General features: G+C 54.1%; 9 protein-coding genes across 9 annotated transcripts; 7 read left to right on the plus strand and 2 right to left on the minus strand.

Annotated features, from left to right (window-relative positions):
* Positions 1 to 87: 87 nt before the first annotated feature.
* Positions 88 to 4255, plus strand: CMQ_8070 (1-aminocyclopropane-1-carboxylate deaminase; the record flags this gene model as incomplete). The annotated part of the gene is made up of 7 exons (XM_014315611.1): positions 88 to 866; positions 940 to 1374; positions 1440 to 1839; positions 1945 to 2029; positions 2094 to 2430; positions 3123 to 3341; positions 3403 to 4255. 7 exons carry the CDS (start codon positions 88 to 90, stop codon positions 4253 to 4255), a joined length of 3108 nt encoding a protein of 1035 aa, XP_014171086.1.
* Positions 4256 to 5090: 835 nt separating this feature from the next.
* CMQ_8289 (uncharacterized protein) lies at positions 5091 to 6182 on the plus strand (the record flags this gene model as incomplete). The annotated part of the gene is made up of 1 exon (XM_014315830.1): positions 5091 to 6182. One exon carries the CDS (start codon positions 5091 to 5093, stop codon positions 6180 to 6182), a length of 1092 nt encoding a protein of 363 aa, XP_014171305.1.
* Positions 6183 to 6565: 383 nt separating this feature from the next.
* On the plus strand, positions 6566 to 7279 carry CMQ_8208 (DNA repair and transcription factor; the record flags this gene model as incomplete). The annotated part of the gene is made up of 1 exon (XM_014315749.1): positions 6566 to 7279. The coding sequence occupies one exon, from the start codon at positions 6566 to 6568 to the stop codon at positions 7277 to 7279; it is 714 nt and encodes a 237-aa protein (XP_014171224.1).
* Positions 7280 to 8411: 1132 nt separating this feature from the next.
* On the minus strand, positions 8412 to 11161 carry CMQ_8120 (guanine nucleotide exchange factor; the record flags this gene model as incomplete). Its single annotated transcript, XM_014315661.1, has 4 exons — positions 8412 to 8454; positions 8513 to 9213; positions 9297 to 9469; positions 9535 to 11161. 4 exons carry the CDS (start codon positions 11159 to 11161, stop codon positions 8412 to 8414), a joined length of 2544 nt encoding a protein of 847 aa, XP_014171136.1.
* A 950-nt stretch (positions 11162 to 12111) lies between these two features.
* Positions 12112 to 15767, plus strand: CMQ_8233 (caib baif family enzyme; the record flags this gene model as incomplete). Its single annotated transcript, XM_014315774.1, has 7 exons — positions 12112 to 12353; positions 12415 to 12541; positions 12604 to 13108; positions 13173 to 13606; positions 14903 to 15166; positions 15228 to 15411; positions 15544 to 15767. 7 exons carry the CDS (start codon positions 12112 to 12114, stop codon positions 15765 to 15767), a joined length of 1980 nt encoding a protein of 659 aa, XP_014171249.1.
* A 1380-nt stretch (positions 15768 to 17147) lies between these two features.
* On the plus strand, positions 17148 to 18896 carry CMQ_8144 (xenobiotic compound family monooxygenase; the record flags this gene model as incomplete). The annotated part of the gene is made up of 4 exons (XM_014315685.1): positions 17148 to 17279; positions 17355 to 17543; positions 17612 to 17859; positions 17933 to 18896. 4 exons carry the CDS (start codon positions 17148 to 17150, stop codon positions 18894 to 18896), a joined length of 1533 nt encoding a protein of 510 aa, XP_014171160.1.
* Positions 18897 to 19505: 609 nt separating this feature from the next.
* On the plus strand, positions 19506 to 21011 carry CMQ_8092 (zinc-binding dehydrogenase; the record flags this gene model as incomplete). The annotated part of the gene is made up of 3 exons (XM_014315633.1): positions 19506 to 19816; positions 19879 to 19987; positions 20079 to 21011. 3 exons carry the CDS (start codon positions 19506 to 19508, stop codon positions 21009 to 21011), a joined length of 1353 nt encoding a protein of 450 aa, XP_014171108.1.
* A 280-nt stretch (positions 21012 to 21291) lies between these two features.
* Positions 21292 to 22842, minus strand: CMQ_8201 (histidine acid phosphatase; the record flags this gene model as incomplete). The annotated part of the gene is made up of 4 exons (XM_014315742.1): positions 21292 to 21406; positions 21505 to 22313; positions 22396 to 22636; positions 22787 to 22842. 4 exons carry the CDS (start codon positions 22840 to 22842, stop codon positions 21292 to 21294), a joined length of 1221 nt encoding a protein of 406 aa, XP_014171217.1.
* A 580-nt stretch (positions 22843 to 23422) lies between these two features.
* CMQ_8129 (uncharacterized protein) lies at positions 23423 to 23883 on the plus strand (the record flags this gene model as incomplete). Its single annotated transcript, XM_014315670.1, has 2 exons — positions 23423 to 23469; positions 23556 to 23883. 2 exons carry the CDS (start codon positions 23423 to 23425, stop codon positions 23881 to 23883), a joined length of 375 nt encoding a protein of 124 aa, XP_014171145.1.
* Positions 23884 to 23931: the final 48 nt, after the last annotated feature.

Consider the following 23931-nt stretch of genomic DNA (forward strand, 5'->3'; position numbering starts at 1 on the left):
AGGGTAATTGCTTATCTGTTGCACGTGACGCAGCTATTTATGGAGCCGAGTTTTCCGATATCTTTTGGCCGTCTGTTTACCGAGAGAATGGTGACCGTCTCCCGCACGTTTGCCGTCGCTGAATCATTTCTTCGACAACAAGCCATAGCCGGCTCCATCTGGATCCCTGTGGACATGGCCGCCGAAGCTGCTGCCGTTGGCACTTCGGAAAACGTGGACCCATTGGTGTCTGCCAGGCCCTACAGATCGCACAAGATTCCGGCCTGCGACTTTTGCCGCCGCCGAAAGTCGCGATGTGATCGGGTCCGTCTTGATGAGCCCTGCTCCCTCTGCCGGGCGCATTGGCGCACATGCACGTCTCGGTCTGCCGATCACGCCGTCCTCACCAGGCCGATGACACCTCGCCAACGCCGGCCTCGAAAGGATCACAAGACTCACAGGCCGTCGGCCGTCCCGCCTTCATCTCCGCCGGAGACCGTGGCCGTGGTTGACAAGACAGTGGATGGCCGGCTCAGCGCCCACGGTTCACCACACAGGCCCTCGCCCCACGCCGCCGAGGCGGCGCCAAACCTGGAATCCACAGTCGTCCCTGAGACAAATCTCTCAGGTCACATCGTGGGCCCCACGTTGGCGCGAGACGCCCAGATGCTGGAGCAGTACATCTCGCCTCGGGACAATGTAGCCGTCAGCCACGTGCATCCGAACCCCTACAGCGTCTACTCGGACGACCCGCTGAATCCGGTCGTGTACATGAAGGTGCCACGGCAGCGGTCGCGGGTGTCATCCGGGAACGGCACTCCGGGCTTCAAGCAGTTCGAGGTCATCGACAAGATATGCGAGTCTCTGGGACCCAACTTGGTGGACTTGTGAGTGTCATGGCTTCGTCTTTCCCGCTCGGCTTGGCCTTTGCCCTTATCCTGACGTGTTCTCGCGCTTCAGATACTTTGACATTGTGCACCCTCCCTTTCCCATCCTGGACCAGACTGCCATTGTGAAAGCATACGAGCAGGGGGTCCTTCCGCATGCCTTGACCTGCGAAATCTATGCCGTCGCCCTTGTTTTCTGGCAGTTGTCGGACAAGATCGCCGCCACCAGCCGTCCACCACCCGATATCCGCTACATCTGGAACTTGACTGTCAGTGCTATGCACGAGGACTTCCTATCTCCGTGTTTTTCCACCGTGGTCGCCTGCATACTAGATCTCTTGGGCCGACCCATAACTTCCATCACGTACAACGCCATCAACGTGGGCAGTGCCGTTGCATTGGCCCAGAGTCTGGGACTCAATCGCAATCCGGCCAGTTGGAACCTCGAAAGCCCACAGAAGAATCTGCGTATCAGGACCTGGTGGGCCCTGCTCATCCACGACTACTGGTATGTGACTACCATCTGGCCTTGTGAATGCAGCAGTCTGATCTAACCGACGTTGGTATCCACAGGGCAAGTCTCTGCCATGGGACGCCGTGCCACATTCATCGGGACCAGTGGGACGTCGTACTTCCCACCATGGGTACTATCCTAGACGGCGCTGTGTCAGAGAACTCTTCGACCGTGTCTGAAGCACGCCGCAAGGGAGCACAGTCATTCATAGGCCTATGCCGGCTCACAAAGATCCTCGGCGAATTGCTGTCGACCATTTACTGCCTGCGACACGAGCCGCTCGAGAACGTGCTGCGTAATCTGCGCCGCATAGAAACGTCTATTGACGACTGGCAGGAGTCTCTTCCTCCCTGGCTCAATCCCGAACACGGGGATTTTGAACGGGACCAGCCGGGGTCTCTAAATCTGAGGCTGTCATTCTTAGCTGTGAAGATGTGCATCTGCCGTGTCGCGCTGCAGGTTTGTCTTACTGCCCAATCAGACGACTTGTTGTGCTGTCGAGCAGGGACTGACCGTATAAAGACAAGCCGGGTAAACGACCATGACGAAGCACTATACCATCAGGGTAGATGCGTCAAGGCCGGCAATTCTCTCATCCAGTTTGTGACTTCTCTTTCGACAGATGAAACACGAATGTTTTGGCTTCCCTGTACGTCTGTATAATCTCATGTGCCTTCTCTTTTGTGACATGACATGTACCTGACACTCTTCAGACGCAGCCTACCATTTTGCTTCTGCGGTCACTCTTATGCTGCGGTGTGCTCTGGAGGCTCATACTGAGAATGTGGGAGTGACATGTGTCAAGAGTGCCCGGAAGCTGATCGACTACCTCAGACGAATGAAGACTGAGGCCGATTGGGACCTCGCGGATATTTGTCTAGGCCAGTGCGAGACAACCGTCAAGCAGATGAGTGACGGTGGTTATGCAGAGTTCTGGAAGAGAACAGGCGGTGCAGGCAGGCTGTTATCGGATTCGGTGCGTGACCATGTGGCGCAGCCCGGACAAGACGAAGTCGAGGATGGATCAGGCCTGGTTGGAGGCATCGCGGAGTGGGATAAGCCTCTTGATGATCTTCAGGGACAGATGCCAGAGAATTTCTTTTTTCCAGAATTGTGGCAAGTAACTTATTCGGATTTTCAGCACTGGCGTTGATGGCTTTGGTATGACCAAGGAATTACGGTTATGCCCGTCCAAGTTTACAGCGGAATTTACAATCCTCCAAAATTTGTACGCGTTGGCATTGCGCCGGAGAAAGCACGGGGACGGGGACATGGAGCACTCCGTCTAGACCCACATAACTCAAATGTGATAAAACCCGGTCCATTTGGACAAACAAGAATACTTGCCACTCAGGCTCGGTCCTAGTGTCAATTTTGCATTTCACTTCCCTCGATAAGGCAGGTACAAGCAGAGATCAACGCATGCGCCTCGTGGCATCATCAACATGCAGCTACGCAGAATGTACTTCCTTCTGTTTGGTAGGCGCTACCTGCCGAAACTGCTCCCAAAAAGACACTATTGTAAGATAGGTTTTCCGTCGGGGAAGGTAGTGCGGGAACGGTCGGTTTTCCGTCTCGGACAGCCATTTCGGGAAACCCATCGGTCGGCATCAGGCGAATTTTCCTGTACGGCGAATTTTGATGGGGTATAAGGTTCGTTGATCCTCGTTCCTTTGCGTTGCACTACACTCTTCCACCCAATATATTGTACAGCCATCCCTTCTGACCGCCATCATGAGTAGTGCAGCATCAACTTCCGCGGCAGTTGCCGCTGTCGATCCCGTACAGCTTCCGGAGACCTTTGCGGCCATCCCCCGGGAGTCGCTTCTCTTCGGCCTCTCCCCAATCCAGGCACTTCCCCGCATCTCTAAGGCTCTCGGGGGGAAAGTCAACATATATGCCAAGAGAGAGGACTGTAACTCGGGCTTTGCCTACGGTGGCAACAAGACCCGGAAGCTTGAGTACGTGTGGCTATAGGTTGCCGGCTCCACAGTCTTTCTTGCTAACAAGGCGCTCTTGCAGGTACTTTGTACCGGAGATCCTGTCTAGCGGAAGTGATACGCTGATTAGCATCGGCGGCGTCCAATCTAACCACACGCGCCAGGTGGCGGCTCTTGCTACGAGACTCGGCTTGAAGGCTGCCCTCGTGCAGGAGAAGTGGGTGAACTGGGATGATGTGGTGTACGAGAAGGCCGGCAACATCCAGCTATCGCGGCTAATGGGCGCCGACGTTCGGCTAGACCCATCACCGTTTGGCATCGAGCACAAACCAACGCTGAAGAACCTGGAAAAGGAACTGCAAGCTGCAGGCGCCAAGCCCTACTACATCCCGGCCGGAGCATCAGACCACCCGCTTGGCGGTCTCGGCTTTGCACGGTGGGCCTTCGAGGTCATCCAGCAGGAGAAGGAGGCGGGTGTCTTCTATGATGCCATCATCGTGTGCGCCGTGACGGGTTCGACGATGGCCGGCATCGTTGCCGGTTTCAAGCTGGCCGAAAAGCTGGGCGGAAAGCCGCGCAAAGTAATCGGCATAGATGCCTCGGCCACAGTCGAGCAGACAGCCGCACAGGTGCTGCGCATTGCCAAGGCCACCGGCGTGAAGATTGGACTAGAAGACGGCGACATCACAGAGAAGGACATCATCCTCGACGGCCGGTACCACGCCGGTACCTACGGCATCCCGGACAAGACGACCATTGATGCCATCAAGTTCGGTGCATCGACCGAGGCCTTCATCACCGACCCGGTGTACGAGGGCAAGAGCCTGGCAGGCATGATGGATCTGGTGCGCAACGGCGAGATCGCCGAGGGTTCCAACGTGCTGTACGCACATCTTGGCGGCCAGCTGGCTCTCAACGCCTACACTTCCATGTAGAAGAAGCTACAGCTACTAAAAAAACAGCGAACTGTAACAAATATCAACCGGGTGTACTAATGTTGTGCGGATGGTGATGCTTGCACCAAATTAAGCTTAAGGACTAGAAACTATCCGAAAGGTTGTGAACATCCAACAATCTGCGACTAGATTTAGAGTCAAATGTGAGAGTCAAGATTTATAGTTGCCTTCTTGCCTTCTTGTCTTCAGTGACACCATGATGAAGACGTCTGATTTCGAAGCGAGGTTTATAAGCCCAAGTTAGCCTTTGTCCGAACTAGCATCTCCAAATTCGAGGATTATAGTATTGGAAGGTGCAAACGTACGAAGTACAAGGCTGGCTACCTGACTAATGTAGCCTCCTCTGCGAGTCACCAATCTACATGCCCTAATCTATAAAACACTTTCGGTCTCTACCTTACACTTTACCAACGCACCGCAACAAGCAGTCTCAGTCAGATAATAATGCAAACTTTCGCAGTATCCTATGCAAAGTAGTTCTGACTTGGCGTTCCTTTTAGGTATCAGGCAACTTTTCTTTCAACTTCTTATACCGCGTATGATTTCGGTGTTTGGTTTCCCTTCATAACTTGAGCACGTTAGTTGCTGTGAGAGATCTCAGTCAAAAGTGACAGCAGAACCTATACAATTGATCAGAAGGTGAGGATACCAGCGCATCATCCTACGTGTAGTAACCCACATGTTCATACGCCCAGAAGTGAGCTGGTCAAGTAGGTTTCGAGACTTTATCTATCATCTCAGGTCACTCTTTATCTTGATATTTCCGACCCCATGACAATCTTTTGACATTTTTTATCAAAATTCATTTCTTCTCATGGACACAGGAAAGAATGCGCTCTTCAGGGGCGATCCGAGGCTTCCCGGATACCTCGTGACGGACACGGTGAACAAGACAGTAGACATTAGTGTCTCGGGCGCCACGATCAGAATTCCCGAGGCGATCTACAAAATTACGGCATACCAGCGCAGTATACTTGAGCAGCATGTGGTCTCGTATTTGACGCAACTAAGTTTGGCTTGTGTCGATGTGAAATGGCCAGCTTGGTTCCAAGACTTGGTTCAAGCCGGTATTCTGGGCTCAGACCATCGTCTACCCACATACTGCCAGCGCTTCTACCGCCAGGGCATTTTTCCAGCTTTCAAGGGAGAAAGGCCAATGAACCTCACAGACGTCGTTGTGCTGCGCTGCCTCACCTTCAGCAAGGTAACGAGCGAGGTAAGCACCAAGCTTGAGCGAATTGATTGCAGCTGGATGCTCGGTCATCTAGACTTTCCTAGCACGGAATTCGAGGTGATACGCCATAAAGGCACTCCTCTTGAAAGTTTACAAGCAGTTGGTCCTGCTAGTTTGGTAGCACCGGGACGCTGCCGGATGAAGGCTATTCCGAAACGTGACCCGGTTGTCTACAAAGTCTACAAGAATGGCGTCGTGACTGTACGCCATAGTGTCCTCGGCCATCTCGAGTTTACAACTTCGGTGAAGGCTATGAAAGACTGTGTCACCAAGGCTGTCATAGTAGAGGGTGTGGAAAACAAAACGGCGGTGAATCCTGTCTCGTCCTTTGGGCACCAAGCGTCTGTGGAATTGGGAGACGGGATAGAAGTGAACGGACCAGTCCAGCAACCCTCGCTGCCTGTGACGCAGGAGTCTCAAAACGACAAGGCAGTGACTCTCCGGTGGACTACTTATGCCACAAAGGGGCCTATTGTCCTTGCTCTATTTGCTGCGGCATTGTCTTTCGGCATCACGGTCATGCTCGGGAGTATGAAAGTCGCCTTGGTCCCTCTGCTGCGAGTGGCGGCAGGACAGATATGGGAAACAATTCGATGGGTTGTCAAAATGAGCGCCAGGAAATCGCTCGGGTCCCTAGATCTGGTTGTTCAACGACAGATGTTACTATTTTAATCGTCTCCTTGTCAATTTGAGGATTATCGAGGTCAGCGGTGGTTCTGCCATAGTATTGAAAAAGCTCTTTGTCCTGAAAGGCGGTATCTAATTTTGAGGCCGGGCTGTTCAAGGAAATGTATGAAGCTCGATTCGTTTACACGAACCACGAAATGACATCAGGCAATGAAGTTCTTATATGCCTCTTGCCCGTAGTGCTATAGAAGTAAGTTCACTGCTGGGATACCTTGACCTCCGCTAGCCAAAATCAATTTTCATTGGTCAATTCTACAGCAATGACGACTTTGTTGGCTCAAAGATGGCCGCGCTATATTACCCGTCATGTTCTTTCGACTCCAATTTGGTTCTAATTTATTCCTCTCTCTGTAATACTGCTCGGCGAAATGCCATCTCATCCATCCGCCACTCTCTTTGACACCGACACCGCCCGCTGGCGAGCTGTGCAGCAGCGCAACGCGGCTGCCGACGGGGCATTTGTCTACGCAGTGCGCACTACACTCATCTACTGTCGGCCAAACTGCAAGGCGCGGCTGGCTCGGCGCGCCAATGTGGTCTTCTTTTCCGGGCCTGCGACCGCAGAGGATTCTGGTTTCCGGGCATGCAAGCGATGCAAGCCGCGCGTCGTGGGAATCATGCCCGAGGATCGCGCCGTTGTGCGAATCCGCGAAATGCTGCAGGAAGCTGCTACCGGAGCTGCAGACTATGGAACTCTCGGCAGGATGGCATCACAGGCTGGCGTGTCGCGGTGGCACTTCCACCGGAAGTTTAAGGAACTTACAGGGCTGACACCACTGGCATATCTGCGGCAACAGCGGGCGGCTCAAGCACAGAATGTTGGCAACTGCACAGAAGCTGGAGCTGAAGCGTTTGGTAGCGAGAGAGGTCGGCAAGGAGACTGGGGAAGTGCTGTTCCGGATCAAGATGCGGTGCTGGGCTTTGACCGGAACCTGTCTGACTTGCTGTCGAGCTGGAATGACACATTGCTTCCCTTCGACTCCAGCCTGGATAATTATTTCACGGACATTGACACGAATCTGCTGGATTTGGATGCTTCTGTCTGGGACGTGGTTACTACTGCCAACGGCGAGCTCGAGTAGCACTTCGAACCCTCACAAGACCTGCCAGAGATCTCAAGCTGAAAACATTCTCTACTAAATAAGCATATGTATGAACACAACTTGAATAACATCATCTTATGCCCATGTGCGTTCCGTTGGAAACACAATGCGGTAGCCTCGGACCGGCCTAATACACGGACGACGAGATTGACAATCTGTCGGTTCGTGGATAAACAGGCTAATTTGACAGATAGGCATAAAGACAGCAACAATACACAAAGCAGTTGAAAAAATCGATCAAATCCCTATGATACCCTCTCAACAACACACCCTCTGGCATGAACAGTCTTTGTTTCCGCAACTGCAACAGCAGTCCACGTTCATCCGGCCACCACGTAGATGCACATCCGCACATTCAATCGCTGTAGCTTTGGGATGTGGTTCCGCCCTCTGTTTCTTCTGTTAGGACCAGCATGTCCGCTATGTAGCCGTATCTAACGAGAAGTTGACGACGCACTGGCTCTTCGATCACAAGTTGCTGGAACGTAGCAGACCTAGCCGCGGGAATCTCCATCGGGCGAGTTCTTGTTGGCTTAGATTCGATGCCCATTTTGTCGGCTAATAATCACTGAGTGTTGTGTTGGGCAGCTTGTTTACGCTGTTGGGTGTCCCGATACGAGAGATCACCACAGCATACCACATGTTTCTTTCCAAAGATTGGCCACAGCTACCACTATCTCCTCGCTTTTTATTGGACGACAGACAATCCACATGTCTTTCATTCAAGGAACATAGAGATCTACGCGGCAAATCAGATATGCTCAAAATCTAAGTTGAATTATGCTAGCAACTTTTCGAAGTTGTTTGCCGTCTTCCTTCGGCATTCCTGTTTCTTTATGATTTCCCTGAGCCGTTGCAGCGTAATGTGAACACGGGCTTGAATCTGTATCTATCCTCCCGTGTATTGACCAACACTTTCTTTTCTTCAAAATTACCATTACAGAAGCTACGGCACTTCCAACTGACTCATGCTGTTACAAGAGCGAGTCCGTAACCGATAGTATCCGTCCAGTAGCATGCAGTAACTGGGTATGAACGCACGTTGTTTCCTAAAAATGACTCTGTTGTTATGACGAGCTACGACCCGTGGGTATCGGTGAACCACGGCGTATCATGAGGATAGTGCGAGACAGGCATCGACAGCCAGGCCGACACTACAACTAGATTAGCGGAATTTCTTGAATAGGGGTCAAATGGCACAGTAGCACATACCGTCCTTCTTTCTGGTAGACGACGTCACTGATAATATCCCTGTCTAGGTCGGGAAACATGCCAGCCAATGTATCGACGACGCTGGCGTGCTCAACACGGTGTAGCCTTTGAGCTTCTTCAACTTCCGCGCTGGCTTGCCGAGCCGCTGCCTCTTCCGCCGGAAGTGCATGTCGTGATGATGCAGAAGTCGGAGACTGCTCGCTAGGCGCAGACAAATCACCCGCAGAACCAAACTCGCTCGCCGTCGGCGATCGACCCGGCACGCCGGCACGGAGGTTTGGTGCAGGGCTGCGACCCCTAGCATTGGACGGTGAGACAGACTCATCCGAGAAGATTCGCCCGATCGTGCTCAAGGGCCTTTGTATTGTGCGAAGCAGCCCAGTAATCGCGTCTCTGTCTTCATCACCGTCTGCGGAAAAGGAACGTCCGGGCATGCTCATGCTGAGTCGTGCCGCATCTATATCTGTCGATAACCTTCCTGCACCAGACGCAGACGAAGAAGGTCCGCCACCACGCGGTAGGAGCCGCTGGCTATCCACTTCGTCCTTTTCCGACAGAGGAGGGACTGGCAGGGGTGGCGATGCGGCACGATGCTTCTCGGCGATGGCTGAGACGGCTGCTTCAACGTTCTGTTCGAACTCCTCGTCCGTTATCGTCAATGTTGTCCGGTCCATGTTCTCGATGAACTGGATGGCACCCATCTTCCAATCAACAGCTGTTAGTTTTCTTCTTGGAGTATGCGGGAAAACGGCAGCACACCATCAAAATCTAAAAGGGGCCATACCAGAGACGAGAGATAGTAGCCAGCCTCTCCGCTGAGCTTTTCCTGGTTCCGGAAGCGTAAAATGTACTGGACGTTTGAGACCAAATGTTCCGGATTCGCCTGGAGAACAACATATATCAACATGGGCATGAATGAGTCGGCGGACGAGTCGACTTTGTTGTGTTTTAAAAGTCCTGGAAAAATATCTGGTTAGTTGTACATTTTAAAATGTCGAGGATCGGCCGAACAATTCACTTACCAAAGATGACCTTGCAGCAGTTAAGGACACAGATAATTTTGTCCCTCGGCGCCCTGTACGATTTGATCTTCAAAAGCTCCTGTTGAGCCAGCTTGAGAAAGCGCTTTCCGCTGTCCCCCACCGGGGGTATGTCGAGATGCTCCTCCTTAATCCAGCCGTAAATATTTATCTTTTGGGACAGAACCTCATCCCGTTCGACGTCTTCTTGGTGTTGCCCCCTTCGGCCGGGGCCCATCGGCCGATCACCACCGCGACGTTTTGGTTTTGCACCCGGGATGGGCTGAGGGGGCGGGATAGCAGGTGAGAAAGTCTGCGTATACAGCCTGTTCATTACCAGCTTCTCCATTCCTTCACGTGAGTTGTCAAACTCAGCGTCTGACAGATCGCGCCACACCTCGCAGACAGCCATTTTGTTGTCGATAAACGCAAGAAAGTCGCTGATGATCTTCACTTGCTCATGAACCATCCACTGCCGCTTGGCAAACTCCGAGAGGAAGGACTTGAGGTACCTTGCTACGGGATCCGCCCTTTTGTTGCGGAGCTGCTCGAGAAATCGTTGGAAGTCGAACGGGAGTGTCGGTTCCGGCTCGGGGTCGGGCGGTGGCGGGCGTTGTAGAGAAACGGTCGGTGACAGGGGCAGCTCATTTCCCCCAGTAAAAGAAGCTGCGAAGGTATCGGTGCTATCTTTAGGCGGAACAGGCGGACCTCGGTCATCAGCATCAGACCGTTGCTTGTCCTTGTGCAGTGTGACAGTACTCGTTGATGCAGACGCGGAGGTGGATGAAGACGAGGCTGCCTTTCCGAGCCCCTGTCTGTCTTGGAGGTTCTGGGAAAGGGTAGGCGCCAGAGGTTCCAAGCTGGACTTTCGCTGTGGGTGTTGTAACGGGGCAGTGAGCATCGGTGAAGCGATCTCCAAGCGAGGGCTCATGACCTCTTCTGCATCCGGTCCGCCGCCTCCCTCTCCGAACTGCCCCATTATGGTCTGGATTTCTGCCCGGGAGCCGCTCTCTTGTTCATCCTCGCTGGTGTACCTCTTGTCGTCGTAGGCAGCGTCAGATCTGGTAGGAGATGCTTCGTAGGATCGGCGGGACAGGGGGGCAGTATTCGATGGTGAACGCGAGGGTGGGCGGGAGGTGGTCAGTGGCGTTGCTGGGGTCGGATCGACGTAAGTGCTGCCACCGGCAACATGTGAAGCCTCTACGTTTAGGAACTGCATGGCCGCAGCCGTCGAGGCGGCCTTTGGCGTGGGTTTGGCGTGTGCGGCCGGGGGCATCAGCGTTGCTACAGATGCATCCATAGCCGTAGTATCAGGCTCCATCGCTGGTGCCTTACCAGCAGCAGATGTCTGGTGATTTGCTGTTGTCTCTGCGGCAATCGTGTTGTCCAGATGCAGATGCAGGCCAATGAGCTTGTCCTCTTTGGTAGACTGGGTGCTGCTGGCCAGAAGATATTCTGGGTCCATGACGAGGAGGGGGTTGGTGCTTTCGGCAGCCGCAGGCAGCCGGCTCTCGTCAGTGGCTAACTGGGACTCCTGCAGGTCGACGCCACCTGGGCTTTCGTCGTTGTTCTGGGCATTTGTCGATGGCTCACCCGGTGGTTTTGCGTCGATTTCGCCGGCAGACGCCATCGCGGTCGATAGTTACGTCCGGTTTCGCATCCTTGGACGCGTTAACTTGGGTATAGTAGCCGGTTTTAGCACGCGTTGCCTAAAGAATGGGAAGGTATGGGAGCTTTGGTCGAGTGGCAGAAGATTGGGAGACGCAAGGGGGCAAGGACGAGGCGGAGTCGCAGCAGTGAGGGGTGCTTTTCGTGGAGTAAGAAATTGAAATTAAAGTCATTTAGCGCATAGCAAAGCCGGCCTACCGACGTCCGTTGGGCATTGTAACTGAGAAAGAGCGACACGGGTAGTGCTTCCTGAGTCTACTTGTATCTTATCTCTGGATAGAATATGGCACGGTATCGAAATGAGTTGTCGCAGGCTTAAAATTCCAACTGCTGCTTCTCGAGTGTCTTGTGCCCTCCGAACACCCAGGTGCGGGGCATCTCAATCTGCCAGCTAACGAACTGCAGGAGCGAAATGAAGTGCCGAGTTTTTGGGAGAACGATATGCCCTCGCTCCAGGCCTCCTTTTAGCGGACCCCAGTTTCAGCAGGAGGGACAATTTAGGTGACAAATTTCACATGGAAATGGGACCGAGTACTTTATGAATGCCCGTTTGACGGCCATGAACGGCATCCACAGCCATTTGGCCGACTTTGGTTGCGAAAAACCAAGAGATCTCGATATTGATGCCTGCACCCCGCTCTTGGAAACTGCTCTATTAGGGAGAATACTACATAGTATGTACTTCGTACTCGATTGCCGTCTCTAGCACTTCGACTTCTCCCAACCCGTCTAAGAAGCCGGGTCGTCTCGTAAGACGTTCTACAGCGTGAAGTGGGGGTTCCCCCGGTTTCGCAACGACTTTCGCAAGAACGGACATAATCAGTGAATAAGAAGCCTCGTCTCGGTAAACTTTCTCACAAACTTCATACAAAACCTCGCTCCCTGTGACGGCAAACTGGCCACTCCTTCCATATGACTTCCCGCACCCCTCTTATGGTGCCCTGGATACGACTGTCTCATGTCTCCAGGGCATATCGCGCTACGCCCAATCGGCCGTTGCAAGGGCATGTGAGCCGACAGAGGGCATCAACCGCTACGCCCGTCGCCAGCAATGCTGCCACAATCGGGACCTTACCCCTCGAAGGCTACCGTGTGTTGGACATGACCCGCGTCCTGGCCGGGCCGTACTGCACACAGATTTTGGGCGATCTTGGGTAGGCAACATAGGCAAAGCAACTAGCCATACATCAGCGTCCCTCTCACACGCAGAAACAGTGCGGAGGTCATCAAGATCGAACATCCCGTCCGCGGCGATGACACGCGGGCATGGGGTCCTCCATATGCCACCTACACGGCCAAGTCTGGGCGGGACGGACCTGGGGAGTCGGCCTACTTCTTGGGGGTACGTTACGGTAGATTGTCGGCGGAAACCGTCTCGAGCTAAATTCGCCTTCTCATGACCAGGTCAACCGCAACAAGAAGTCTCTAGGCCTGTCTTTTCAACACCCAGAAGGGGTTGAAATTCTCCAGAAGCTAGCCGCCAAGTGCGATATTCTTGTCGAGAACTACCTGCCAGGAACGCTGAAAAAATACGGACTTGACTTCGAGACTATTCACAAGATCAATCCCGGCCTCATTTATGCCTCTATTACTGGCTATGGACAAACGGGACCGTACTCGCCACGGGCTGGCTACGACGTCATGGTGGAGGCAGAATTCGGCCTGATGCACATCACTGGCAGCCGTGACGGCCCGCCCGTAAAAGTTGGTGTCGCCGTGACGGATCTGACGACTGGGCTATACACGAGCAACAGTATCATGGCCGCTATTCTCACACGCGCCAAGACCGGTCGTGGCCAGCATATTGACTCGGCACTCAGTGACTGCCAGACTGCGACGCTAGCAAATATCGCAAGCAGCTGCCTGATCAGCGGGCAGCCGGACACAGGACGATGGGGGACCGCACATCGTAAGCGCATTGCCATTATGGAAGCTTTTCTGCCGCAAACTGAACTTCGTGGCTAACCAGGCAGCTTCCATTGTCCCATACAGATCCTTTAAGACCAAGGACGGCGACGTCCTCTTTGGCGGGGGCAACGACCGTCTCTATGGTATCCTGTGCCAGGGAATTCAACGGCCGGAGTGGATAGCCGACCCCAAGTTCGTCACAAATGCGCAGAGAGTGGCCCATCGCACCGAACTTGAGCAGAAGATTGAAGAGATCACCGTTACCAAGACCACCCAGGAATGGCTCGAGATATTCGAGGGGAGGGGGATGCCTTACGCTGCAGTCAACGACGTAAAAACGGCGCTCAATCACGAGCACACCAAGGCCCGAAATATGGTAGTCGAGGTTGAGCATGAGCAATGCGGCCCCATCAAGCTGGTCAATACTCCCATCAAGCTCTCCGAGACGCCGCCCACAATACGGTCGCCCCCGCCTCTTCTGGGCCAGCACACTGAAGAGGTACTGAAAGAACATCTGGGATTCGACTCGACTGAGATAAAAAAATTGCAAGAGAAGGGCGTGATTCGGTAAAGTGTCTCATTGTTGCGGTCCAGAGCTGGAATTCACGCTGTAAAAATTACGGAGATGGCTGTATTTGTACCCGACGTAACGCTCACCGAATTTTCGAAGAAAGAATAGGTGACATCGCCTTGCCTTATTATACCCAATGCTCAATTCGTCGCCTATTGTATGCAGAAGGGCGAGGCGAGCAATGATCAATCATCATGAAGATCTCTTCCTTCCAAAAGACCACACGTGACGTCACGTGAATCAAATTGTCCAGGTCAAGCACATATCCGAATGACAAGCCATTCCTTCCAGCAGCCACCACTGCATAGGCTACGCACCTCATTGTCTTGTGGTGGTTGTAGAATGGGGGAATCCTTCCCACAGCCAATTGCTGTGAATGCAGCGCCTCTTGTGCCAGTATCTCATTCACAATCCGGTGTCAATGCTTCACCAACCTTTCCGCTCCACCACGCTGTCAATGGCAGACATTCACCTTTTCTCGCCTCATCCGCCATGCCTAAGACTGCGACAGCCACCGACATTCATACCTCAGCCAGCGATGCAGGGTCCAGGGAGGTAGGCTCTTCCTCGGCGGCCAAAACGCAAGCTCGCGACTCGCCTGCATTGCGGTCGCCATACACTTGGCAGTTTTCTGTTGCAACAGAACTGATCCTCGGTCGCATCAAGAAAGGACCGTCAAGTGATGCAGGCACCGTGACAGTACCCCTTAATCGCTCAACACAAGAACGGCAAACACGGGTCAACTCTGCTTGGTGCAACAGCAGCGATGGTGGCGGACTCGAACGTGGAGAAACCGTCAGCTCTACATTTATAAAGCCTTCGCCAGTGGCAAAGGATTCGCCGACGTTGACTTCTATAAGGCCTAGCGTTGAGTCCGCGTCCAAGCGAAAACGTGGTCGCGGTCAGGAGGACGAGATGGTAGCATTTCCCAGAAAACAGAAAGATTCATCTCCGCTTACAGAGATCACAGTTGGTGGTGTCGATGCAGACACACCCTCTTCTGTCTCAGCCATATCAGAGGATGATGTATCGTCACGGAAACCAACCCTTTACAATCCAGACGCAGTCAGGGCAGTAGAGATCGCGCAAAGACGACTACGAAACACCAAAAGCCATGGTTTCAATGGGGGGCCACATGTCCGGTGCGAGAGGTGTGCGCGCACAGTATCCCCGATGTTCAATCTTATGGTTCCCTGCAGCAACTGCAATGCTTCCTGGCATCAGCTCTGCCACGAGCCTGAAATCGACGACAGCCTGATTCAGCACGAAAATTCCAGCTGGTCCTGTGCCAAGTGCACGGCTGAGCGCAGCCGTCTGGTGGGACCGAAGAGGATAAAATTTATCAGTGGTAACGCGAGTGACAACGGGAACAAGAGGAGACTCGTCTGCAATTCTGACTTGAAGAAGACGATCAGCATTGACCCCCCGACACGGGACGCCATCCCCGACAGCATGCGGGTCAGTTGGGCTGATCATTCGGCGGGACAGGTGAGTCTTCTTTAGTCATCGTGGCTGCTTTCAGGATGTCAAGCTCTGACCGTTGTACTAGAAATTGGCCTACCTTTCCACTTTGTCTGGAGGTGAGCTGGTACAGCTTCTCATACGCAGCACCGAACTACATCCAGACCTTCCCATCTTCCCACCCACCACCAAGCCGATGCCTGCACAGCCACCCGTCATCGACCACACACTTCGCAACGATAGTCAGTCCAACACCGGGTCGTACCGCAAGGGTACGATGAGTCTAATTCAAAAATCGGCTTCCTCTGCAACTAAAGCGAAGCTACCGAGTCAAAGCATCAAGGGTGGAAATAGCAAAGCAGTTGGTAGTGGACATGGGCATAAATCTCCCACGAAGGTAACAGCCAAGGCGGTACTTGGGACGCAAATTGACCCCGACGAAGAAGACCCAACGGGCTTAATGGATGCGTGGCCCCAGCCCGGTCAGGGTTTGTATGCCGCGTTGTGCCCAGACGGTGACGACGAAACACTCGTAGATGACAACGATTATGACACGTTTAGTCACATCATCTACGATAACAACGGTCGCAAGGCTCGAGAGAATGGCATGGCACTGCTTGTCCAATGATGACACTGTAGGTTGTATGTTGCGTCGTAATTATGCCAAAAAAGAAAGAGAGAAGAAAGGCTTGTCACATGTGTACGGATAATGGGCCTCAGTAAACGTTTGCTGTGCACTGGAATACAGACCTGACAAAACCGGGTGCATTTAACCTGCTGCTTGAATCCTGCCCATAGCCTTCACTTCTGGCCAGCTGCTTTATGTCTCTGTCAATAACAAGGACGGCTTATTCAAGCTGTGTCTTTGGGTGAACCGTGGACTTCTTCAGGTGATACATTCCGGCGAGGTCATCGCCGGTAAAGACGATATCCGTAATGCCCCTGGTAAATTGTTCATATCGTTGTTTACCTGACCAGAGTGCTGGATGAAGTTGAGATCCTCCCACTGTGGCTCACGAAGTGCTGCAACCTGATGCTGGAACGAGCCTCGCCATGACAGCAACATGCAAGTGACGCCATTCCGGCCTTCCCCAGTCGTGGCGACGGTGGAATCTACAGGCCTGAGCTTGTCGTCTTTTGTTACTATAATACCCATCAGTTCGACGTACGAGATGATTTCATAGTATGCTTTACGGCATACCTCTTTAGCACTTTTGATCACCCTGGCGCCAACAAATATCACGCACAGGTTTCGGAGGTCGTAAATGTCTCTACGGGAGCGCAAGTTTCCTAGAAAAGAGTAGGCCGATTTTTTGAGATTTCACAGTAAAGCCGATGAAGATACATCAAGAGGTCCGTGATTATCGCCAAATAATGCCCTCCAGATGATCCGGGTCTTAGCTTCTCGACGCTCGCAGCCATCCTAGAGGCTTCTTCAGGCACGCTTTGATGCGACATCAGGCCACTGTGTATGATATTTTGTCTTTTTCAGTTTTGCAAGCTGGTTCTCGTTCGCAGATGAGATAGCCCTTTACTGGCGCCATAAAGGTACGGAAGATACGATATTCTAAGACAGTGGTATGTACGAAGTACTCCGTACACAGGATATGCTTGATTTTCTCTGCTCTTGCCTAAGCAGATAAAGGAGGGGTAAGTTTGGTGTGTAGACGTAACGTTGGCCGCCCAGTCTGAGCGCCCGCCTTAAAGTGATAGCGCCAAAGCACCTGTTGCATCATCTATTTATAAATCACAACATCGCCGTTGGCTTTCACTGGCGCAAAGCAGTGTATCACAGCCATAGGCTTGACAAACAGCGCGCAATCCCGCCATTGGCTTTGGCTGCAGCACTTCATTCCTCCATGCTCTTGCGAAATGGGTTGATGCTTACGATGTATAAGTCGGTTGACCCGTCCGCGCAAACGGGCTTCCGACACATAGACAGTTCCGAAAAGGCTCGAAAAAATCGAGCAAGCTCGACGACGACGGAAGAAATTAGACGCCGATCACGATGGCCGACACGCAAACAAAAAACAATGGCAATGTTGGGGGGCCGCACGACCTTGGGAACGGCAAGCACCAGATCCTGTTGAATGCTTTTGATATGTCAACAATCGGTCACTTGTCGCCTGGTCAGTGGAAGGTGAGCAAACAGAGACAAAGCGGCCAACCGTTCCTGGCAGAAGCTTGCAGCGTCTGATGCGTCACGAATCCATAGAATCCCAAGGACAAATCGGCAACCAAGCGAAAGCTAGACTACTGGATCGAACTGGCTAAAACTCTCGAGCGAGGCGGCATTAACGCGCTCTTTCTGGCCGACTCGTATGGTGGCTACGACACGTACGAAGACAGCCTTGACAACTGCATCCGCCGGGCAGCGCAATGGCCCATAACGGACCCCAGCATAGTAAGACCCCGGGTGACTGCGCCGCTCCGATCCCCTGGCGTCCAGGCGGTCCGTTATTGACAAATCAGCCGATCACGGCTATGGCAGCTGTGACAAAAAATCTTGCGTTTGGGATTACTGCGTCGACCTCCTTTGAGCCTCCTTTCCTCTTGGCCAAGCGCTTCTCAACACTGGACCACCTGACGAACGGACGCATTGCCTGGAATATTGTCACGTCGTGGAAGAAATCAGCATTTAAAGCTATCGGCCTAAGTGTTCCAATCGAACACGATTTACGGTATGCGCAGGCCGACGAGTATCTGCGGGTGACTTACAAGTAAGTGGTCGCAGCTGTCCTGCTGCTGTTGCTTCTGCTCCTCACGTCTGTCTAATACTGATGGCTTGGGTAGGCTTTGGGAGGGTTCCTGGGCTGACGATGCCGTAGCGCCAGATTCTGAAAATGATAGCTATGCAGACCCAGGCAAGGTGCGGACAATCAACCATGAGGGTCAGTTCTACAATTTGAGCTCGAAGCATATTGTCGATCCGTCTCCACAGCGCACGCCTTTTCTGTTTCAGGCTGGTACCTCGCCTGCTGGTTCTGCCTTTGCGGCACAGCACGCAGAGGCCGTCTTCGTGTCAGCACACTCGCCTGCGGTGCTGCGGCCCAAAGCCGACAACATTCGCCGCCTGGCTGCCGAGGCCGGCCGCGATCCGCGGTCAATCAAGTTTTTCGCCACATTTACGCCCATACTCGGCCGGACCGACGAGGAAGCAGAAGAGAAGCACACCGAATTCAAGAAATACGCTTCGACCGTCGGAGGCCTGGTGCTGTTCAGCGGGTGGACCGGCATTGACATCTCCAAGCTGCCGCTAGACAAGGAAATCACGCGTGATGACTCGCAGGTGGCGGACAAGGTGCGCAGCATCTTGGACTCCTTTGTCACGACTAGCAAGAACATACCCAAGTGGACACCGCGTGTGATCGCCGAGCGGGCCTGCATAGGCGGCCTGGGTCCCGTGTCGGTGGGCAGCCCGCAGACGGTAGCGGACGAACTGGAGGAATGGATTCGCGAGGCGGACATTGACGGCTTCAACCTTGGCTACGTCATCACACCTGGCAGCTTTGAGGACGTTGTGGACCTTCTTGTGCCCGAGCTCCGTCGCCGTGGTCTGTATCCGGAGCTGCCTTCCCCCTCGGACCAGCCACTCACAAGCCGGGAGAAGATTTATGGCAAGGGGCAGAGCGGTCTCCGAGTCGACCATCCCGGCAGCAGGTACAAGTACGCCGTTTACGAAGAGGACCCTCCGTATGTAGCTGCGGAAGCAGTTGCGACAGCGGTCAAGACAGGAGGCAGCCAACCAAACATCTGAGCAGAGCTACCTGACAAGAGAAGCGCAGGTGTGAGCAGAAACGAGAAAGAAAAGAAAAAGACAATAACAGAGAAATGAAGGAAAAGGAACAAAACCCTGTATTTTGACAGAACGAGAAGCAATGATATCTCAACTAGCGTGCTCTGTCTGTTCCTGCCAAAGTCCGTAGCTCATCCAGGCCCTTCTCTTTTAGCACTGGCCAGATCTGGCGCCATTTCATGCCCTCCTCACGAATCGTTGCTCGTCGCCTGCTATCCGACGCTAATAACATCGGAAAGGTGTCTTGCATCCGCCATTGCTGTCCGTCCGGTTTCGGGCTGCGATCGACATCGTTGTGCTGGTCGTGGGAGATTCCCCTATCCGCGCTAAAGATGACACCTTCGCACGCACTTCGCACGCATTGCTCGTCACGTCCAATCATAGCCCGCAACCCCTGGACGGTCAAGAACCTCAGCGATACGGCCGCCGGTTGCGATGACAAGCAAAATATATTGGGTGGTACCACGCCTACTGCCGTCTGCTCGCGAGAGGGTGCAATAGAAAGGGAGAGCTGAAAGAGGGTCCCGGTCGAAGAACTCTCACGTCGCCACTACAACCCTCGCCACGGCCATGAGACGCTGGTCATCGATACTCCAGATGTGGCTGCCGCAGAACAGACGTAAAGATGGGCGGTTGCCAAAAGGCAACGAAAGCCAAGAGGCGTCTGCTGTCGTCCCCGCGGCGCTGTGGCAGGTCGCCGACAAGCCCACGCTGCCGACAATGATCGAGATTCCGGGCCGTCAGCGTGCTCTTCTGCTGCACGGCACAAAGCAGCCCTATCAAGCCACAGAGGATCATGCCATCCCCGAGCTGCGGGGGGAACATGAGGTCCTGGTGAAGACTCATGTGATCGGGCTCAATCCAATTGACTGGAAATCACCGTGAGTCTCGCGTCCTTTGCACCCCGTCGAGTGGTGCTGTCAGTGCTGACCCAAGCCTCCAGAGACTATGGATTCGGTATTCCAGAACTGCCCTTTATCTCTGGCCGTGAATCAGCCGGCACCGTTGTCAAAGTCCATGACGCACAGTCCCGGTTTAAGCTCGGCGACAAGGTTTGTCTCTCCGTCCCGTCTGGGTTTTTTCCTCGCCGCCTTCATTTATTCCGTTGTCCTCCGCTCCAGCAGCACTGTCTAACCAAAACAGGTGCTCGTCATCTCCACAGATTATCGAGATCTGCGCAAGGCTACATACCAGGAGTATGTCGTCGCCGCTGACTTCAACCTCGCTCAGATACCGCCCCAGCTCAGCTTCGAACAAGGCGCTACCCTGGGTGTTGCCTTCGCTGCTGCCGTTCTGGCCCTCGGAATTTGCATGGGCGTTGACTTCACCAAGGCCCTGGACGGGCCAGATTTGTGGACACTCGTCCGAAAGGTGCCAGAGAACGCACTACCGAGCGACATCCGCGACGAATGCCTCCACGGCATCAACGAGGATGAGCGACCTGTGGCCGGTGATTGGATAGCCGTATGGGGTGCCTCTTCGACGTCAGCTATGCTGGCTGTCCAGTTAGCACGGCTGGCGGGCCTGCGCGTCATCTCCATTGTCGACAAGGCCAAGCATGGCCTGCGCCTATCAGAAGACCCCAACCTGCGGCCCGACATTCTCGTGGACAGTCACGACCCAGTTCGGGCAGTGCAGATCATCCGGGGCAACCTTCCCCATGGTCAGCTGCGCTTCGGCCTCGATACACGCGGCCGTGAATCCGCCGAGGCCCTCCTCGAAGCTCTGCGTCCCGACTACACCACCAAGGCCGCTGTCTTGCCCCCAGGAACACCTCCATCTACGCCGCCAGCTGAGACGGGAAGCTCGGCACATCTTGTCGGCCTCACTGGGCTGCCCAAGATTGCACGGCCCAATGGTGTCGTGTACCACAACGTGCCCATCAAGCTCTTCCACGAGGTGCCGGAGGTGGGCGGGAAGCTTGTCGTCTGGCTTGAGCGGCTACTCGCAGAAGGAGCTTTGGTACCACCTCGAATCGTTGACGTGCAGGATGGTCTGCATACCGTGAACGACGGCCTGGACAGGATGCGCAAAGGCGAGATCCGAGGAGGGAAGCTTGTAGTGAAGGTGAACTAGGGAAGGGAAGGGTAAGGTGATATAAAAACAACGCGCATATATATGTGTAAAGTGCATGGCTCTTTCAGGTTATGAAAACATATTAAAATACTAACGTTATGACGACGCATGGGTTTGATTTTACTGTTGTCTCCTTAGCGTGGACGGCTCGGCCGTCTTGAACTTGTATCGTGCTCTATGGTGCAAGTAGAACGTATCGTATCCAAAATATACCTTGGAGCTGCAAGTCCGAGCAGCTGCACCACGACAAGAGTGTACAGCAGCTACTCGTGGGTAGAGCCTAGCTGCTGCACAGACTCGCAATGTCCGTCAGCACGTAGGGCCTAAGAATACTGATCAGCTGCTGTAGGGGAATCCAGTCCAGAATGCCATGGATAGTCTCGATCGGCTGGCCACTATACAGGACACGGGCGTGGTATGGAGAAATAGCATTGTTTGTTTCCCTAAAGAGATCAGCAAAGCACACGTAAAGAGACAGGCAATGTTGACGCACCAGACTTCCAAGGCAACATTTGCCGCCATGGCAGGCCAGCGCATGGCGTTGATTCCTAGCGCGCCCAGGACGGGGCCAATGTCGTTGTCATGGAGGAAATGGTGAGCGTAGTCCAGAGCAGAGGAGCCGTCGAGCACGGCCTGCAGGTGGGCCACGACCTCGCCGATGAAGAGGCCCTCAACAGCCTGGATATACTTGTCTACATAGGGCTGGGTGCGGTAGTAGTAGTTCCACTCCCAGTCGCCGGCACGGAAGACCATGTCGGCCTGCGCCTCGGTCACGCAGGCAGAGCTGTTTGTGGTGCTGCAGGGCAGCTCGTAGCCGTTGCACAGGCGTCCCTGCAGGTTGTCGGCAAAGTGGTCAAAGGTGTTCTGCCACGACGCCGCCGTAGCACCGAGCATCGAGCCGAGCGAGGCGCGCAGCTCGGTTGTAAGTTCCAGATGGGTGGCCCACGCGGATGTCGACTTGTACTGGCTCTGTATGCTGCTGATGGCGTTGCACGAGTAGCCCGCGTTGACGGTGTCAACGCCGCCCTCCATGAGGTGCAGCGGCGGGGCGCCTTTGTAGCCAGGCCACATACCGCGAAGCACAGCGCCTGCCGAGCCCTGGGTGAGCGGCGAGTCTGTGGCCCGCAGCCAGATGCGGCCAGCCCGGGGCGACGCCGGGATCAGGCCAAGCTTCTCGCCGTAAACGGCCCACAGATCTTGGCCGTGCTGGTAACCGTCCTGGATGCCGCCCAGCGTAATCTGGGGGAACTGGCAGGTGCCATTGACGTTGGCGGAGAACGGGTCGGTCTCGTCCTGGTACGTCTGCGTGTACACTGGTCCTACGCTCGGTCAGCTTGTCCTTCTTCTTCGCCCGCTGCCTCTACTACCGTCACCTCTCGCTCACCTCGCCGCCCGGGAGAATTTTGTACGGTATGCGGCATTGGTGGCGCTGCAAGTACTCCAGGAATACGAGTTTGCCCGTGATGCCGGTATCACTGCTGGCTCGAAGTGGCGCAGGAAGCTGGTACTCAGCCGTCCGCGGGTGCGGCATGGAACAGTAGTCATACGTTCCGTACGGCGTCGCTGTTGTCGGGCCCTCAGTCAGTGCCGTGTACAGGCCGCCATAGGTGCCGAGCGTGATGTTGCTGATGACGAGTCATTAAGCATGGTCGGATACAGCGTTTGCACGCCCGACAGAGCCTGGGCATAGCCAATGAGGCCGGCGGCCACCATATTGCGCTGCATATGAGACATAATGATGGATGTTGTCGGGATATATGTCGGCACACACGAACTCTGGCTGGTGCTCAGGCGCCTGGATCGAGACGAAGCCAGAACCAGCAGGGGGCATGACGCTGCGACATACTAATACTTCTCCACTGCCTCCAGTTGACTGTCGCACTTTCCTCGGCCGTGTCGGCGATGTCGACGATGTCGGCGCCGCTCAAACCTGTGCAAACGGAAAGAGCTCTCTGTCCATCCACTTCGCAGGAGGCTTAGGCACGACCAATCAAATGACGCCGCCAGGTACATGTGCCGCGCCCTAGCAGCAGTCCTGGACGCACTAATCAAGGCGCGTCATGCCTACTGCACGTGCAGAAGCAGATCGTCCTATCAGTCATCTTCACTTCCTGGTACGGCAGCCACGTGCAAGCTGTCTTCCCGAAATACGTCTCATAACGAGCATGCAAACCGTCGTCGGCCTGGCTGTCTGGCCAACGTGTTGATCTTCTCCGGCAGGGTTACCTGTGAATCTAGGCGACCTCAGTCATCACGCCCTGTGTCGTTTGCTGCCGTTCCCGTAGCCCTGCTCGAATTGAACAAAGTCCTTGTAAGATATATGCTGCCCCTATATCAGGCTCTACGTCAAAAGGATTGGTGGGAACACCGAATGGATGAAGAGCTACCCAGATAAAACCCAGCTGGTGCATATGAACATCCCCGTCACCACGACAACGCCACTTGGCCAGGCCATGCAGTATGCATTGGTGGGTGTCAACCGCTCTCGACGATCTCTTACGTTCGCTGCCTGAGCGTTATGTCCATCGTTATGTTTGATGCTAGCATTCGCGCCTTTGGTCTGCGCTACACCTTTGACGTCACAAATAGCACATTAGCAACACATATACCCTTCCCGGTGTGCACTTCTCACCAACCCTGTTGGTTTGACGATGGCACCGACATCCGGCTGTATTTCAACACCAAAAAGAACTTGACCGCTCACATCGAAGACTACTACCAGCCGCTGGTATCAACCGGCTCCACGACCGAGGACAACGTCATGGCCAAATACATCGCCATTCTGGCTCACCTTGAGAAGGTCACCTTCCCACTGTGCAAGAATATTATCTTCTGGACCTGGGCTTTCGGCGAGTACACGGGGACATCCTGAACCCCGAGATCGCGGCGATTGGCAATGGTACCGCATATGCATTCAGGC

Source organism: Grosmannia clavigera (genome assembly GCF_000143105.1).
Source record: "Grosmannia clavigera kw1407 unplaced genomic scaffold GCSC_161, whole genome shotgun sequence".
Classification (NCBI taxonomy): domain Eukaryota; kingdom Fungi; phylum Ascomycota; class Sordariomycetes; order Ophiostomatales; family Ophiostomataceae; genus Leptographium; species Leptographium clavigerum.